At 40.0% G+C, this 15,589-nt stretch overlaps 1 protein-coding gene across 1 annotated transcript in view; it reads left to right on the top strand.

Moving 5' to 3' along the window:
* The window catches only part of apeh (acylaminoacyl-peptide hydrolase), an 80,058-nt gene extending 64,997 nt beyond the window's left edge, over positions 1–15,061 (top strand). The window contains exons 19-22 of the mRNA XM_060835726.1: positions 4,186–4,376; positions 7,499–7,601; positions 8,638–8,744; positions 13,659–15,061. Of these exons, the coding sequence (XP_060691709.1) occupies positions 4,186–4,376; positions 7,499–7,601; positions 8,638–8,744; positions 13,659–13,758 (501 nt within the window). The 3' untranslated portion in view covers positions 13,759–15,061. The remainder of the gene's footprint in view (positions 1–4,185; positions 4,377–7,498; positions 7,602–8,637; positions 8,745–13,658) is intronic.
* The last annotated feature ends 528 nt before the right edge of the window (positions 15,062–15,589 follow it).

Here is a 15,589-nt window from a genome sequence, read left to right as displayed (position 1 = left end):
ACAGAATTTGGGGAGAGGGGATGTGAGTTTCATGAGTTAATTGATTTAGAGAGTGAGAATGTATTAAAGGTTTTGGCTGGCTTAAAAATAGACAAATTTCCAGGTCTAAATTAGTTATCCCAAGTTGCTGTGGGGTGGGGGAGGGAAATTTGCAAGAACTCTCACCCAAATTTTTATTTCCTGTCTGGCCAGAGGGGAGGTGCCAGAGGACTCGAGTATTGCTAATGTGGTTCCATTTTTCAAGATGGTGGGTAGGGATAAACTTGTGAATTACAGACCAATGAGTCTCTCACCGTTGGTAGGGAAACTTCTGGAAAAAATTCTAAAGGAGAGAATTAATCTCCACATGGAGAAGCAAGCTTTGATCAAGGATTGTCAGCATGGCTTTGTCAGAGCTGAATCATACCTAACAAATTTGAATTTTTCAATGAGTGATCAGGTATGTAGATTAGAGTAGTGCAGTTTATACTGATTTTGACAATGCTTTTGACAAGGCCACTTCTGAGAGACTGATCAACAAGGTAAAGGAACAAGGAATCCAAAATTGGCTTAGTGGCAGGAGGCAGAGGGTGGTGGTAGAAGACTGTTTCTGACTGGAGGTCGTGTGTCCAGCAGTGTACCGTAGGGATCGTGCTGTTTAGATTAGATTACTTACAGTGTGGAAACAGGCCCTTCGGCCCAACAAGTCCACACCGACCCGCCGAAGCGCAACCCACCCATACCCCTACATTTACCCCTTACCTAACACTACGGGCAATTTAGCATGGCCAATTCACCTGACCCGCACATCTTTGGACTGTGGGAGGAAACCGGAGCACCCGGAGGAAACCCACGCAGACACGGGGAGAACGTGCAAACTCCACACAGTCAGTCGCCTGAGTCGGGAATTGAACCCGGGTCTCAGGCGCTGTGAGGCAGCAGTGCTAACCACTGTGCCGCCCACCGTGCTGTCTGTTTATTGTTTGTGTAAATGATACAGATAAGAATATGTGAGAATGATAAGTTTGTGGATGATATGAAGAATATATGGGCAGCTAATAGTGAGAAAAAAAATCTTACACTAAGACAGAGATGGATTGTTCCAATGGGCAGTTCAATGGCAAATGGAGTTTAACTCTGACAAGTGCGAGGTGATGTACTTTGGGAGCAGTAACAAGACAAGGAGTACTCAATGAATTACAGGACTTTAGGAAGCTCAGAGGAACAAAGGGATCTTGGGTGCTTGTCCACAGATTTCAGAAGGCAGACAATAGGATGGTGAAAAATGCATGTGGACATTGTGGCATAAATCCTAAGAGCAGGAACATTATGTTGAAGCTGTACAAAACTTTGGTTAGGCTACAGCTGGAGTACTGAGTATGGTTCTGGTCATGGCATCATGGGGATGATGTGATTGCACTGGAGGGGTGCAGAGTCGATTCACCAGGATGTTCCCTCAGTTTGAGTGTTCTAGCTATGAAGAGAGGCTGCCTTGGCTTAGGTTGTTTTAAGAGCAGAGGAGGATGAAGGATGACCTGATTGAGGGACATAAGACAGGACCTAGAACATTACAGCACAGTACATGCCCTTCGGCTCTCGACGTTGCGCCAACCTGTGAAACCTACCTAAAGCCATCTAACCTACATGATTCCATTCTCATCCATATACATATCCAATGACCATTTAAATGGCCTTAAAATTGTCAAGTCTACAACTGTTACAGGCTGTGCGTTCCAAGCCCCTACTGCTCTCTGAGTAAAGAAACTACCTCTGACATCTGTTCTGTATCTGACACCCCTTAATTTAAAGCTATGTCCCTTCATGCTAGTCATTGCCATCAGAGGGGAAAAAAAGCTCTCACTGTCCAAAATATCTAACCCTCTGATTATCTTAAATGTCTCAAAAGTCACCTCTCAACCCTCTTCTCTAACGAAAACAGCCTCCAGTCCATCAATCTTTCCTCTTTAGACCTTCCCTCCATACCAGGCAAGATCCTAGAAAATCTCCTCTGAACCCTTTCCAAAGCTTCCACATCCTTCCTATAATGTGACCCGAATTGTACACAATACTCCAAGTGTGGCTGCACCAGAGTTGTATACAGCTGCAGCATGACCTTATGGTTCTAAAACTCAATCCTTCTACTAATTAAAGCTAACAACAGTAAGACTTCTTAACAACCCTATCAACATGGGTGGCAACTTTCAGGGATCTATGTACCTGAACACCAAGGTCTCTCTGCTCATCTACCCTGCCAAAAATCTTTTCAGTAGCCCAGTACTCTGCAATCATATTGCTCCTTCCAAAGTGAATCACCTTACACTTTTCCGCATTAAATTCAATTTGCCACCCCTCAGCCTAGCTCTGCAGCAGGTCTATGTCCCTTTATAAGCTGCAACATCCTTCGCCAATATCCACACCTCTACCAACCTAAGTGTCATCCACAAATTTACTGACCCAACCTTCTATGCCCTCATCCAGGTCATTTAGCAAAATGACAAATAGCAGTGGACCCAAAACAGATCCTTGTGGTTCATCACTAGTAACTAACTCCAGGATGTATATTTCCCATCAACAACCGCCCTCTGTCTTCTTTCAGCTAGCCAATTTCTGTTCCAAACCACTAAATCGTCCTCAATCCCATGCCTCTGTATTTTGTGCAATAGCCTACTGTGAGGAACCTATCAAAAGCCTTACTGAAATCCAGATACACCACATCAACCACTTTACCCTCATCCACCTGATTGGCCACCTTCCCTAAGAACTCAATAGGGTTTGTGAAGCGCAACCTACCCTTTACAAAGCTGTATTGACTATCCCTAATCAACCTATTCCTTCCAAATGGTTACAAATCCTATCTCTTATAACCCTTTCCAACACTTTACCCACAACCAAAGTAAGGCTATCTGGTCTATAATTTCCAGGGTTGTCTCTCCTCCCCTTCTTGAACAAGGGAACAATACTTGCTATCCTCCAGTCTTCCAGCACTATTCCTGTAGGCAATGACAAGATAAAGATCAAAACCAAAGACTCTGCAAACTCCTTCCTGGCTTCCCAGACAATCCTAGCATACATCCCATCTAGCCCAGGGGACTTATCTATTTTCACACTTTCCAGAATTACTAACGCCACCTTATGTACCTCAAACCCATCTAGTCTAGTAGCCTGTATCTCAGTATCCTTGACCACATTTGTCTTTTTCTAGTGTGAATATTTAGCGCTTCCCCTATCTCCTCTGACTCCATGCACAACTTCCCACAACTATCCTTGATTGGCCCTAATGTTACTCTCATGTCATTCTTTTATTCCTGATGCACCTATAGAAAGCCTTAGGGTTTTCTTTGAACCTATCCGCCAACGACTTCTCATGTCCTCTCCTGGCTCTTTTGGTCTTTCCTGTTAATTTAGAACTCTCAAGCATCCTAACTTATTAACTAATATTGATAAGATCTGCTTTACTTTGTCTATCTTAATTGATTTATTGCAGATATAGCTTCAGCATTTGAAATCTTTGCCCAGTAGCAGGGTAGATTAGATTAGATTAGACTTAGTGTGGAAACAGGCCCTTCGGCCCAACAAGTCCACACCGACCCGCCGAAGCGAAACCCACCCATACCCCTACCCCTACATTTACCCCTTACCTAACACTACGGGCAATTTAGCATGGCCAATTCACCTGACCCGCACATCTTTGGACTGTGGGAGGAAACCGGAGCACCCGGAGGAAACCCACGCAGACACGGGGAGAACGTGCAAACTCCACACAGTCAGTCACCTGAGTCGGGAATTGAACCCGGGTCTCAGGTGCTGTGAGGCAGCAGTGCTAACCACTGTGCCACCGTGCCGCCCACTAGTTTTATTTTAAATGGGAAATACATTCAGTTCAGTTTCAAATGTAAATGCTATGAAAGTATTGCTCATTTCAAGAGAAAATGTACTAAACTCAAAGATATAGATATAGTAATCTATAAAAGCAAATGTGTGCATTCTTAGAGTAGAATTGAGCCTTGTCCTGCAATTGATCTGCTTTTTCACAGCTGTCAAAGGACGCTGGTCATGGATATTGCTCTATTGCTGTGCAAGATTCCTCTTGTCTTTGATATGCACCATTCCTGCTGCTGGAGCATAAAATAAATGCAAGTCAAATAGATTATGACAGTTTATGCTTTTTAATGTTATCAGTGATTAAATATTCACTTTCCTTTTCAGTTTTCAGCAGAACAGGTGCTTAAAGAAAGATTTACTGATACGTCGAAAGCCTTTGTCATTGGTGGTTCACATGGAGGTTTTCTTGCTAGTCACTTGGTTGGACAATACCCTGAATTTTACAAGGCCGGTGTGATAAGAAACCCAGTCACTAACATTGCTTCTTTGTTAGGAACAACAGATATCCCAGACTGGTGAGTACTAATGTCATGAGGGAAAGGCGACTGTCTGTTTTGTATTAGTGCATTTAAAAAAAATTGTTTGTTTAAAACCATTTGAAGAAGAAATGTTTAATTATTTGGACAAAGTTATAGGTCTAATTTAAAACATTATAAACTAGAGCTTGATAGTTCATAAATTTGCATTGGACTAACAGAACTGCTTTTCCTTACATATTCACGTCTTAAGTTTTTTGTCTTTCATTTTTCAGAACTAAAATGAAAGAAAAAAACTTTAGCATCAAAACAATAGTTTATATAGCTTGCACACTTCCTAAGACAGACAATCAAGGGAATGTATTGTTTGATGTAGTCTGCGAGTGATTGGGACTTATGTATTTGGTATCATGCTGATATTAGATTAGATTACTTACAGTGTGGAAACAGGTCCTTCGGCCCAACAAGTCCACACCGACCCGCCAAAGCACAACCCACCCATACCCCTACATTTACCCCTTACCTAACACTACGGGCAATTTAGCATGGCCAATTCACCTGACCCGCACATCTTTGGACTGTGGGAGGAAACCGGAGCACCCGGAGGAAACCCACGCAGGCACGGGGAGAACGTGCAAACTCCACACAGTCAGTCGCCTGAGTCGGGAATTGAACCCGGGTCTCAGGCGCTGTGAGAAATTCATATATCACATTACTGACTTGTGTGGTCACAAAATTTCTTTTTGACTTTATGGCAGCATCCTATTAATAGAGCATGTCATGTGTTCACTGCAGAATATCTATGTGAGGTATCGTGCACCTTCTCTTGCAATCTGATAATCTAAGGTCAACTTAGCACTTTTTAGCAAGTGAAAATTTTGGACCCTTCTATGGGTGCCAACCATGCTCAATCAGCTCATACTTAACTCAAGGTGATGGCCTCATGGTATTATTGTTACACTGTTATTTCCAGAATTTCAGCTAAAGTTTGGGAGACACTGGTTTGAATCCTGCCATGGCAGATGATGGAATTTGAATTCATTAAAAAGCATCTGGAATTAAGAGTGATTACTATGAAAGCATTGTCATTCTCACCTGGTCTGGCCTACATGTAACTCAAGACCCACAATGTGGTTGACTCTCAACTGCTCTGTGAAATGGCTAAGCATGCCACTCAGTTGTATCAATCATGACAAATTCTGAACAAAAAAATGAAACCAGATAGACCACCTAGCATTGACCTAGACACTAGAAACAGCCCTGTGGATCCTGCAAGTCGTCCTCACCAATAGCTGGGGTTAGTGTCAAAATTGGGAAAGAGAACTCCAATTAGTAAAGACTGACATAGTCACTCCCAGACAATGTCACCATCACCATCACTAGATATGTCCTATCCTGTCCACAGGACAGACTCAGCAGAGATGGCAGTTGTGATGGTGTAGAGTTGACAGTCCTCAACATTAACTCCAGACCCCATGAAATCTCATGGCTTCAGGTTAAACAGAAGCAAGGAAACCTCTTGCTGGTTGCCATGTATTGTCCTCCCTCTGCTGATGTATCAGGACTCTTCCATGTTGAACAACAATTGGAGGAAGTACTGAGGGTGACAAAGGTGCAATATATACACTGGATGAGGCTTTCAAAGCTGGTTGAAGTTCAAGCTGGTTAGGTACTAAAGGATGTAGCTGCTAATTTGGGTCTGCAGCAGGTGGCAAAGGAAATGAGAGAAAAACATATTTAACCTCCTCCTTAACAACTTGTTGGCTGCAGATGCATGTTCATAACAGCATCATGTGGAGACAAAGTCCCACCCTCACCTTGAGCTAAGCAATCCCGCAACCAACAGATCAGATATCAGCTCTGCAATCCTGCCATCCCCAGTTGTGAATTGCAGAATCTAACACCTTACTGGAGGAAGACTCAGTTAATGAAATCATTTAATAGTTCTTAATGTCTACATGCCACCCACAGCCCAATCAATCAGCACTTTGTTCGCATGGCTATATTTATTGTTGCTTCCTTTCGAAACTGGTTTTTATTCCTATTTGAGTCTTGACAGGTGCAAGATAAAATGCTTTGACTTAATGTATCCTATTAGCAATGTTTGTATTCTGTATTATCAAGCAATTACAAATAAACAATGTGATCTTCAATAGGGACTTGAGATCAAATGTAATTTTTGGATTGGATGAGGGTTAATTAAATCTGGCCATGGCGATGTATTTCAGTCCACAGTTTCAAGGCACCAATTATTTTAGTTACATCTATTTCATTATAAATCATAAAGTAAATCAAAATATAAGACTATATATTCAACATTCAAAACAATATTATAAAATTACTACCATTTACAAAGTTCATTAGGAGCAATACTGAACCGTTAAATGGAGTGAATGCATCTCTCTTGTCTGTAATATATCAAAATAGAAAAGTATGTGAGTTACTTGCTGTCTAGTGTGGACTTTAAAAGTACAATGATTCCATTTATTCTGCTGCTGAACATATGAAGTTTGCATTACACACGGAAGCAATCTTAGAATTAATCAAAGTGGGTTAAAGATGCAAGTAATATTGGATTATGTTCTGTCAACGAATGGTAACATCAGGAGTCGGGGCAGAGTTGTCAGCATAGGTGAGTGAGGCCTGATGAGTAATTCAGAAATGTTCTGAATATCTTTGTTACCTTTGCACTACAGTCTCTTCTAGTTTCTAATTCATTGTGGGCTTTGAACTTTGAAGCCAGTGGGGCTACTGCTGCTCAACATAGTGCACACTGACTGGACATGGGATTCGACTGATCATTGGACCATTTCAATTTGTGGAATTCAACGCATCTGTTAGAGTACAATAAATTTGTTAATTTGTGGGTTAATAAGCATCACAAATTCTAGATTGGAATTGAAACTCATTGAGTTCACTTGGAGAAGGTTCCTGAGCTGGTGGGCTATAACCTTATATTCTGACAAAATGCTGTAAACCTGTACATGCACATGTGCTCCATCTAGAGGTAACATTGGCTATAAACACGGCCAAATAATATAGCTGTGCAGAAAAATATGTAAAAATACCGTTTTAAAGGTAGCCTCTGAATTATGAGAAAATAATTCTAAAATGTTGGTACACTATTACACTGTTGAGATTCGTACTATCATTTTTTTTAGGTGTATGGTGGAGGCTGGATTTGAATATGTAGCTGGTCAGCTTCCGACTCCTGCTTTGTTGGAAGCAATGTTGAATAAATCTCCAATCATACGTGCTTCTCAAGTAAGCAATTTGCAATATTTCTCGTTTATCCTATTTGGTTCACTTGATTGCATTTCCATATATATTTATAAATTGCTGATAAAACCATTGATGTTTTAGGGTCATATCAGTGTGCAGACTTACGATTCTTTGAAATGAGCACCTTTTCACTTTTGATGAGTGTTCAAGCACCATCAAGTCAGCACAGACAGACTGAAAATAGAGTTCTTTACCAATTTGAATATTGTCTTCAGTACATTAATGTGGCTCTTGTCTTTTTTCCCCCGTTTATTTGGCGCTGTAGTATAAGCTGAATACAAGTCCGAATTGTTGGCAGTTTTATATTTATGGACTTGTGTCCAATAGTTGATTGGAAATATAGGTTAAACTTACAAAATCAATAATCATTACAGCCCATCAGTCTGGGCTGATCTCAAAACCAGAAGACACAGTGATCTGGAACTGCCCTCCAGTTTTTTTATACCTTTCTTTATAATACTTTTAACAATGACCCTAAAGTAATAAATTCTTAATATGATGTTTCGTTTTTGTTCATTGCTCTTTGAAAAGATTCATATTTTGCTTTATTAAAATCTTTAATCATATTTTTAATCTCTTCAAAGTCCATGTGCCCATAGATTTGTTTCAGTAATAACTGTGCTTATTCATTCTGTGTTGATATTCATTCCTGTAGTACTCTGTAAAAATGCATGTTGATCACTCTTTTTACTGGGCTGAATATTGATACTGATCCTTCTGAAAAAAGGACTGAAGAGGCAGCCATTTCTGTATACAGATGAGCAATATTGTGTGTACCTAATACACTCACTCACTGCTGGTTGTTTGAGAAGGATCAAAACAATTATTTTACCAAATGTCGCAAGTGGCATATATATTTTAAGCAGTGTGTGTCATAGACTCCCTGAGAGATTTGTTTTTGTGTTGATGACTTGGATTGCCAGGCCATTATCAGCAGTTGAGGACTGAGACTCAACTTTTTTCTTAGTTGTTTCATTGTTTTACTATTCTATATGACAATTAATCTGTACTCCTGCAGGTAAAATCTCCAATGTTGATCATGTTAGGTGAGAAAGATAAACGAGTTCCTCCTACTCAAGGCCTTGAGTTTTATCGAGCATTGAAAAGCAGAGGTGTTTCTGTAAGGTATGTTTAAAGTTTAAAAAGAATACAGTTAGCATCATTTTGTTATTTTGAGAGCACAGTTCAGAGTGCTGGGGCAACATGACAGAACAGGTTTTGTAGATTTGGAATATTGCAAACACTTATGGCCCCAACATTAATCCCTGTGACATACCACACATTATAGGTTGTCGACATGAAAATGAGCGCTTATTCCAACTATCTAACTCCTCATTAGCCAATCATCACATATACTACCTTCAACACAGTGGGCTTTTATTAAATAGGTTAATTTGTGATACCTGATTTGTTTAAAGCTCTCCTTATAGCTCAAGTTATTCAATTCGTCATATTGAACCATGATTCATTTTACTGACTGACTGGAAAATAACATTTTTCTCTGTTTTAATACTAAATTATTGAATGGGTACAGCACAGAAAGAGGCCAATCTAGTGCACCATCTTGTCCTTCTCCTAGCTCTATACATTCCTCATTTTCAGATGTTAAAGTAATTCCCTCCTAAATGTCTTGATTGAATCTGTCTCCACCACACACTCAAACAATATGTTCCAATTCCCAACTACTCACTACGTAAAAAAAGCTTTTCCTCCTATATCTGTTGTTTGTTTGCTAATTCCCTTAAATTAGCATCCTCTGATTCTCCATCCTTCTGCCAATGGAGCAGCTATTTCCCATTTACGAATGAGGTGTGGGTCAGTCCCTTGCAACTGCATTGACATTCAATAAGATCATGGTTGATCAGATTACTCCACAATTCTGCTCACACACAATAACTTTTAACCTCCCTTACTTATCAAAGATTAGTCTATCTTTGCCTGATAAGTTCTCAGTCATTAAAATGCATCAAAAAGAGCAAATGTCCTAACCTGGACTCCTGGGGAAATCCATAACTATAAACCTTCCTATAGTATGTAAAATAGCCATTTAGCCTACTTTCCATTTCTTGTTCATCCAATTCCTGATACATGTTACTATGTATTTTATTCTGTGAGTTTTAACCTTGCTCACAAGTCTGTTATGTCCCACTTCTTCAACTTTTCGAAGCCCATGGTCATCACATCAACTGCATCAACCCTGTCTTTCTTCAAACAACTCCCGCAGGTTAGTTAAATGCAGTTTTCCCTTTTTAAAAGAAATACTCATTTACTTTCCTTGATTGAGCCACATTTGTTAAAGCCCACATTGTCATTTCTGGAAACTTGCGCACCATTGAGGATAATTTATTTAAAAATTATTTCATGGGATGGATGTGCCATTGGCAAGGCCCACATTTGTTGTCTATTCCATACTGTGTCTGAACTTAGTAGCTTGCATTAAGCCATTTCAGAAGCTGGTTAATCTCAGCTACATTATTGTGGGTTTGAAATCACAAGTAGTCCACACCAGGGAAAGAACATTCGTGAATCAGATGGGTTTGATTAGAGTAGTTATGGTCACCACACAGAGAACAGTTTTTTTTTATTCCTGATTTTTATTAATTGATTTTAAATCTACCACCTGCTATTCTTAGGTTTGAACATCTGGACCTCTGTATGTTACACCACTGCACCTTATCCCTGCTGACTTGCATTGGTTACTGCACTTGCCTTTACATCCTTTTTTAATATAAGTAGCATTTGCATTTCTTCAGTTCTCTGCTACCATCCTGGAGTCTCTGGAAGACTGGAAGATTGTAGCGAATGCCTTCAAAATGTCTGCACTTACTTCCCTCGGTATCTTTGCCATACCTCATCTAATTCTGGTATCATACCAACTTTAAATTCCAAACAACTACCTAAAACATTTCTCAATTTAAAGCACTACAAATGTCTGAATTGCCTCTTGTTTCACCGTAACGTTCATAACATTCTCTTCCTTGATAAAGCAGAATCTGACATATTCATTTTAATTCCTCAGCTATGTCCGCTATACATAAATCTGTTGTGGTTCTGTTCGCCGAGCTGGAAGTTTTTGCTGCAAACGTTTCGTTCCCTGGCTAGGGAACATCATCAGTGCTATTGGAGCCTCCTGTGAAGCGCTGCTGTGATGTTTCTTCCGGTATTTATAGTGGTTTGTTCTTGCCGCTTCTGGGTGTCAGTTTCAGCTGTAGTAGTTTGTATGTGGGGTCCAGGTCGATGTGTCTGTTGATGGATGTTCTTGCCGCTTCCGGGTGTCAGTTTCAGCTGTAGTGGTTTGTATATGGGGTCCAGGTCCATGTGTCTGTTGATGGAGTTTGTGGATGAATGCCATGCCTCTAGGAATTCCCTGGCTGTTCTCTGTCTGGCTTGTCCTATGATGGTAGTGTTTTCCCGTTAATTTTCCCATTAAAGTCGTTAATTTTAAAAACCACTAATCAGGAATGGACCCGGACCATAGAACAGGCTATCACTATAGGACAGAACAGGACAACACTTCGCAAAAAACGGCACTAAAAGAAAAAATGGACCCCACAAACAGGAGGACACTACAACACACACCTGGGTTAAAAACCTCTCCCATAGACAGCTCTCAGACATGGAAAGAACTATACTGGCCAAGGGACTCAAATACAACTACAGGGATGCCAACACAGCAGACTTCCTAGCAGCACTAGAATGCACACTCAGGAACAATGGACTGACAGAAGAGACACAACAAACAGTGAGACAAACGGTCGTACCTATGATGATAAGAAAACGACATACACATAACCTCAACACCAAGGAGAGGGAAGCACTGAAAGCACTGAAAAATGGCAAGAACATAATCATACTACCGGCAGATAAAGGCAGAATGACGGTCATCTTAGATAAATCAGACTACATCAATAAAGCACAACAACTACTCGCAGACACCAACACCTACCAAATGAAGGATTCCGACCCCACACCACAACTCACCAATAGAATAATCAACACACTAAGGAATCTACAAAAAAACGGACAGATAACCAAAGCGGACCAGCAAAGAATGAAACCTGAAAGCAACAACACCCCCAGATTCTACGGACTACCCAAAGTACACAAACCAGACATCCCACTCAGACCCATAGTATCACTACCAGGGACACCAGCATACAAACTGGCCAAAGAACTACAACAAAAACTGAAACACCTAGTCAGCGGATCCAAACACTCAATACAATCAACACAGGAATTCTTGGACATCATCAGGAATACACACATAGACAAAGAAGAAACCATGGTATCATTCGACGTGACGGCACTGTTCACATCGATTGACAAAACCCTAGCCAGAGAAACAATAGCCAACCTACTGGACATACATAACAGAACACAGGAGGCCGAACCTATCAACAAGGATGGCATACTTAAACTACTAGACCTGTGCCTCACCACACACTTTACATTTAACGATCAGATATACGAACAAATCAACGGAACACCAATGGGATCACCAATCTCGGGACTCATAGCAGAGGCAGTTATGCAAAGGTTAGAACGTACAGCCATACCACAAATCCAACCCAAACTCTGGATCAGATACGTCGATGACACCTTTGTAATCATCAAAAACACAGAAATAGAAAAAACACACCGAATCATCAACGCCACACTCACAGGAGTACGATTCACGAGAGAAGAGGAAAAGGATAGCCAACTCCCATTCCTAGACGTGTTAGTAGAGAGAACACCCAATGGAGAATTCACCACAAGGGTACACAGGAAACCAACACACACAGACCAAGTCCTAAACTATGAAAGTAACCACCCCAACACACACAAACGAAGCTGCATCAGGACACTATTCAAAAGAGCCACAACACACTGCAGTACACCAGAACTGCGAAAAGAGGAAGAGGAACACCTATACAAGGTATTCGCCAAAAACGGATACCCACGCAACTTTATCACCAGATGCCTAAGAGATAGACCATGGAACGAGGACATGCCACAACCAAAAGGACTAGCCACACTACCATACGTCAGGAGCGTCTCAGAACTGACAGCCAGACTACTGCGACCCTTAGGACTCATAACAGCACACAAGTCAACTTCCACACTCAGACAACAACTCACTAGAACAAAGGACCCAATAGCCAGCACGAGCCAAACTAACTTAGTTTACAAAATACCATGCAAGGACTGCACAAAACACTATATAGGACAAACAGGAAGACAGCTAACAATCCGCATCCATGAACATCAGCTAGCCACAAAACGACACGACCAGCTATCCCTAGTAGCCATACACTCAGACAACCAGGAACATGAATTTGACTGGGAAAACACTACCATCATAGGACAAGCCAGACAGAGAACAGCCAGGGAATTCCTAGAGGCATGGCATTCATCCACAAACTCCATCAACAGACACATGGACCTGGACCCCATATACAAACCACTACAGCTGAAACTGACACCCGGAAGCGGCAAGAACATCCATCAACAGACACATCGACCTGGACCCCACATACAAACTACTACAGCTGAAACTGACACCCGGAAGCGGCAAGAACAAACCACTATAAATACCGGAAGAAACATCACAGCAGCGCTTCACAGGAGGCTCCAATAGCACTGATGATGTTCCCTAGCCAGGGAACGAAACGTTTGCAGCAAAAACTTCCAGCTCGGCAAACAGAACCACAACAACGGACACCCGAGCTACAAATCTTCAACCAGACTTTATACATAAATCTCATTTTTGGTTCAAAATTGGCTTCATTCCTCTCTTTAACCACTGTTTTACTTTTTTATATTGCTATAGACGATTTTGGGATTCTGTTTTATATTCGCTTCATACTATATATTTGCTTTTCTTGTTTACATTTTTGCTTCCCATCTAACTCTTCTATATTCAGCCTGATTCCTGGTTGTATTATCCATCTGATGTATGTCTTCTTTTGACCTACCTTTTATTTCTTGAATGAGTTAGCGTAAGAGTTCAACTGTTCCTTTTTTCAAGTTTTAAAAAAGGATGTTTTACTTTTCTAGATTATTATGGTACCCTGATAATAACCACTCGCTGTCTAAAGTAGATGCTGAAGCTGATGGATTCATGAATGTCGCGCTCTGGTTTGTGAAGCACCTCTAATGTTGATTCTTTTTCGAGGCCGTCATTGTGGCATGGCGCAAAATCAATTACTGGAAATGTCATTAAGATTGCTGCCATGTATCACAATCAACAATCAGTGAGATCCAAATCCCAGATGGTTACATCAAGTACGACAGAAACATGTTTTTTACATTTCACTGCAGCTCTTTTTGGCCGCAGTATTTTGATTTACAAGTGCTGAACCAGTTCAGGCTAGCTATATTTTCAGCAATGAATCACATCACCTTTGTTGAGAGCAAGGATTTGCTGGTAGCTCGTTCAGTTATGCCAGTCCTTTCTGATGGTCATTCCATTCTTCTGAATTCTTTACTAATAATATAATAAATAATTTATTTTTTTGGTTATTTTTCAGGTAAATGAATTTATGATGCTACATTGCATTTTAAATTTTGCCATATAATTTTGGATAACTGTTCAATTTGTCAATTTAGTGATAATAAGCAACTCTATGATGAACTTTAATAGTGAGAAGAACAATCCAAATTCTTTCCTCCTTTCTCTGAAGATCAATACAATCTTAGAGTAAAGAAACATAAGGAACTGGCAATTCTGACTTAGGGTTCTAATTCTCTCCAGGTCCATCCTATACTCTGACAAGTTGCGGATTTAAATCTTGAGATCTTGTTTGCTTATTGGGTACTCTTTCTGTCAGGCTACAAATTACATCCTGGTAAAACCTCTCAGACATCACAACTTTCTTCAAAATTTTGCTATTTCATTACTTTCTGTTTAACTGTAAAACATAATCTGTTTAAGGTATATAGCACCTTTAAAACTGAATTAGAGAGAAAATTTGATCTATCTATACGTGTATACATTGGTGCATTAAAGATGATTTCTTGATTTGCATTGTAAAACAAAATCTGCTTAAAAATTCCCCTAACGTTATGAATGATGCTCTTCATTATTATGACTATCGTTTAATATCTGGATTCTGATACCACTTAAATGCTGCTTTTATTTCTTAAATTGTCACCTTCAAATTCCAAACTGAAATATTGCCACATAATTCATCCCAGCAATCCATCACATCTAACTGTTGTATGAATGATGTGACTGACCACTGTGACTGAGAATTACTCTGGTCAGGTGAAGTATTAATCAGATTCATAAACATTCACAGAACAGAAGCATAATCTATTTATAACTCTCAAAGCTTCTGTGCCCAAACAATATGCAGATTTTTATATGGTGCAGAAGTGTGCCTTGGTAACTTTTACAGATGTTAAAATCAGGATTATATAGATCTCTTGTAAATGCTGTCAATAAATCTAAGATTTTACACACTGTCCATTACTGACTTTTCATTCCTGTGGCCTGTGTCATAAAGTTAACTGTGGTTTAAAAAATTATCTCAATGTTATTGGAATTAACCATTGAAATGAAGAAATGACACTTCCAAGGTGTTAATCATGAAGTGTTTGGGGAAGAAGAGTCCACACAAATATTGGAATATTAATGTGAAGCAAGAGCCATAGCAGTGTAAGTAGCAAGGGGACTTCCTATTTCTACACTTTTAGAGCAGCTACTTTGATTGCACTTAAACATAGTCTATTTTTAGGAAAATTGTGCTGATGTTATTTGGTAATAATTAATGCATCTGAGCCTATTTATTTAAATCTACAAGGTAGTTTTTTTTAATCACTGGCTACTATTTACAGTTGGTCTTTTCCATTTAAGTCTCTGGTTAAGCAAGTGTAATTCATAATTATAAACCGATTCCAGTGCCACAGAACTAAGTTGTAATTTGTATTATATTTTAATTTTAGTTGAGTGATGGTACATCATGAGCTTGGAGTAAATCTTTTCT

The sequence above is a fragment of the Hemiscyllium ocellatum genome, chromosome 14, assembly GCF_020745735.1.
Source record: "Hemiscyllium ocellatum isolate sHemOce1 chromosome 14, sHemOce1.pat.X.cur, whole genome shotgun sequence".
Taxonomy (NCBI): Eukaryota; Metazoa; Chordata; class Chondrichthyes; order Orectolobiformes; family Hemiscylliidae; genus Hemiscyllium; species Hemiscyllium ocellatum.
The sequence above is the reverse complement of the archived record's forward strand: the minus strand, read 5'-3'. Positions and strand labels throughout refer to the sequence as shown.